This window comes from Myotis davidii, unplaced genomic scaffold (assembly GCF_000327345.1).
Source record: "Myotis davidii unplaced genomic scaffold, ASM32734v1 scaffold653, whole genome shotgun sequence".
Lineage (NCBI taxonomy): Eukaryota > Metazoa > Chordata > Mammalia > Chiroptera > Vespertilionidae > Myotis > Myotis davidii.
Genome location: NW_006285129.1, coordinates 1,039,570 through 1,042,903, shown reverse-complemented (window position 1 = coordinate 1,042,903; position 3,334 = coordinate 1,039,570). Strand labels below are relative to the sequence as shown.

At 58.4% G+C, this 3,334-nt stretch overlaps 1 protein-coding gene across 3 annotated transcripts in view; it reads left to right on the top strand.

The window, feature by feature from the left end:
• Nucleotides 1–3,334, top strand: part of SELENBP1 (selenium binding protein 1) — a 21,476-nt gene that overhangs the window by 17,460 nt on the left and 682 nt on the right. For all 3 annotated transcript variants that reach the window (XM_015558762.1, XM_006755698.2, XM_006755697.2), the window contains 6 exons: nt 1,296–1,478; nt 1,745–1,923; nt 2,382–2,460; nt 2,552–2,673; nt 2,932–3,024; nt 3,187–3,305. In XM_015558762.1, the coding sequence (XP_015414248.1) occupies nt 1,296–1,478; nt 1,745–1,923; nt 2,382–2,460; nt 2,552–2,673; nt 2,932–3,024; nt 3,187–3,305 (775 nt within the window). The remainder of the gene's footprint in view (nt 1–1,295; nt 1,479–1,744; nt 1,924–2,381; nt 2,461–2,551; nt 2,674–2,931; nt 3,025–3,186; nt 3,306–3,334) is intronic.

The window sequence follows — 3,334 nt, the reverse complement described above, 5'->3', positions numbered from 1 at the left end:
GGACCCTGATGTACCCACCACCCTGGGCGGCCTGAATCAGCACCGCGGGGCAGGGACTGGAGGGCAGTGGGGGCTTCTTGTTTGGGCTCTGAGTCCGGAGAGCGTTTTCCCAGCCAGTCAGGAGCCCAGGGCCTCCCTTAGGCAGGAGCCTGCGATCCTTCCCCCCAACACTCGGTTGCGGTTGTGTCCCCTCCTCAGCGGGCACTCGCTGCCGCTGCTGGTGTGCAGTGGACGCTGCCATTGACCCGGGACTGAGGGGGTGAAGCCAGTGCGTTCTGCCTCAGGAGCTGGCAGTCCCTCTGACGCTCTCTTGTTGCTAAGTGACCAGACTGAATCCCGGCCACATTCCCACACTCCCCAGCATCAAACCAGGCGGCACCGGCGCTCAGCACAGCATCAGCTCTGAAGCAGGCACGTTCCCCCACGGGTGACACCTGCCTTCCTCAGCTTCCTCCTTCAACCCCTGACAGGGACGCAAGGGGAAATGTCCGTTAAGGTCATTGAGTTAATGTTATGGCACTAGGTCTGCTTAACTGCTTTTTCCGGGAGACGGTAGGACCATGACTTTCCTAGACTTCTTCTTAAAAGAATCGTTTATTGATTTTTAAGGACGAGAGAGAGAGAGAGAGAGAGAGAGAGAGAGAGAGAAGAAAACATTAATTAACTGTCTCTTGCATGCAAGCACCCCAGGCATGTGCCCTGACCAGGAATCAAACCGGCAGCTTTTTGGTGCAAGGGACGATGCCCAACAAACTGAGCCACACTGGTCAGGGCCACCTTCCTACATTTAATGACATTAGGAGTAGACATCGGATCGTATTTAAAAAAAAAAAGAAGTGTCAACCTGTCATAACATACACAGCAAGGAAAAAACATTGGGTGTTCACGTTGACTTACAAATAAATATAATCTGTCTGCTCTATAAAAAAATAAATCAAGGGAGCAGACCGGAGCTTAGACTCCGGCAGGAATCCCACACCGACAGTGGGAGGCGAGATGAGAGGAGCACAGGGTGCAGAGTCCCAGCAGGTCTCTTGGCTCAAAGGCAGGAAAACATCCCCTGTGGTCTGGGATGTGGGGTGTGAGGTAGGGGCACCAACCGAGTCCCCACCTCCCACCTGACACTCTTGGTGAGACCCCTTTGGACACCTGACTTTAAGGAGCTGACACCCCCAGTGGGAGGAGAGGGCGCCAGGTAGTGGAGTTGATGCCTATTGGACCTGCCTGGGGGGAGGCTGGGCAGGGGCCCTCTGCCTGAACTGCCCCTACTGCCACCTACTTGCTTTCCTGCTCAGGGGGTTTCGTGCTGCTGGATGGAGAGACCTTTGAGGTGAAGGGGACATGGGAGAAGCCTGGGGGTGCTGCGCCTTTGGGTTATGACTTCTGGTACCAGCCTCGACACAATGTCATGATCAGCACCGAATGGGCAGCTCCCAACATTTTAAGAGAAGGTTTCAACCCCGCCGATGTGGAGGCTGGTGAGAATGCCCCCAGGGGTCAGCAGGAGAGCGTGGGCACATGCCCTCTTTCTGCTCCCAAGCCCCACTCTCCAACCCCTCACTTCCCTCCCGTGGAACCCAGCCCCTTGGGTGAAGGGAGAGGATGTGCTGAGTGCTCTGATTGCTCGAGTGCCCTGATCCCACCAACCCATATCCAACTTTCTGCCCAGGGTCGGGCCCCAGCGGTTGCCCATGCCCTCCTGCCCCAAATCTGAGCCCGTCCTCCGGCCCCCGTTCCCACGCAGGACTGTATGGAAGCCACTTGTACGTGTGGGACTGGCAGCGCCATGAGATCGTGCAGACCCTGCCTCTACAGGACGGGCTCATCCCCCTGGAGATCCGCTTCCTGCACAACCCAGCTGCTGCCCAGGGCTTCGTGGGCTGTGCCCTCAGCTCCAACATCCAGCGCTTCTTCAAGAACGAGGTGACCTGTGCCCTTGGCCCTGTCCAGCCTTCCTGTTGTCGCCTCTGTCCAGGCTTCTGTAGTCATGAGGCTCCCCTCTCCCTAGGAGTAGCCAGGCCTCTCTGCCTGGCTCCACACGCCCAGACTTCTCCAGGGCCCAACACAGGGCCACCTGCCTGCCTCCTTACTCTCAGTCCTGGCCTATTTCCACCTTAACCCTAACTGGCCATAGTTATTCATTCATTTATTCAACAAAAGACGGTGCGAGCTTATATGTCCGCACTGTGCCCGGTGCTGGGCATACAGCGGGGAAGCAGACATGATTCCTGTCTTCAGGAGCCTGCATTGGAACTTGACCCCAGTGGCACGGAGGCCCCGTGTCCACTGTCTCCCTGCAGACATGGCCCTGGGGACACCCCGATCTGCCCCCACCCCCAACTCTGACAGGCTCACCTCTCCACCTCCTCATCCCCATGCAGGGAGGCACTTGGTCGGCAGAGAAGGTTATCCAGGTGCCCCCCAAGAAAGTGAAGGGGTGGATCCTGCCTGAAATGCCAGGTGGGTGCCCAGGAGTGGGTGGGAATCAGAAGGTTGACACTGGCCCAGGATCAGGAGGCCTTATACCCTCTGAACCCTACCGCCACCCCAGGCCTGATCACGGACATCCTGCTGTCCCTGGATGACCGCTTCCTCTACTTCAGCAACTGGCTGCATGGGGACCTGCGTCAGTATGACATCTCTGACCCACAGAAGCCCCGGCTCACGGGACAGGTGGGAGCCCTAGCCGGGGGGAGGGGAGCGCGAGAGAGGGGAGGATAAGAAGAGAAGATACACAAGGAAAAGGGTGTGAAGGGGCTGGGGGTGATAAGGGAGGTGCAGGAAAGGCTAAAATGGGGGCTGAGGGATGGTGCAGCCCAGGACTGTGGGTGCCCTGGCTTACCTGGGAAAGGGAGGGGGGCAGGGATCCTGACTGAGGCGAATGGCTCTTCCTGCGCCATCATCCTACATTCTCCGCCCTCTCCCACCCAGCTCTTCCTGGGAGGCAGCATTGTGAAGGGCGGCCCTGTGCAAGTGCTGGAGGACCAGGAGCTAAAATCCCAGCCAGAGCCCCTGGTGGTCAAGGTGAGGCGCTCTCCCTGCCCACGGGCACAGGGCACACTCAGGTCCATGCCAGAGGGGTATGGGAGAAGGGAGGGGGTAACATCCCAGCAAGCTCTTGGGGTTTGGGTGGTGCCTGTGATCCCCGCCCCAGGGCCCTGGGGACTGACCCCTGGTTTTCCCAAGGGGAAACGGGTGGCTGGAGGCCCTCAGATGATCCAGCTTAGCCTAGATGGGAAGCGTCTCTATGTCACCACGTCGCTGTACAGTGCCTGGGACAAGCAGTTTTATCCTGATCTCATCAGGTGAGAAGCAGACAGCCTGGGCTTTCCTG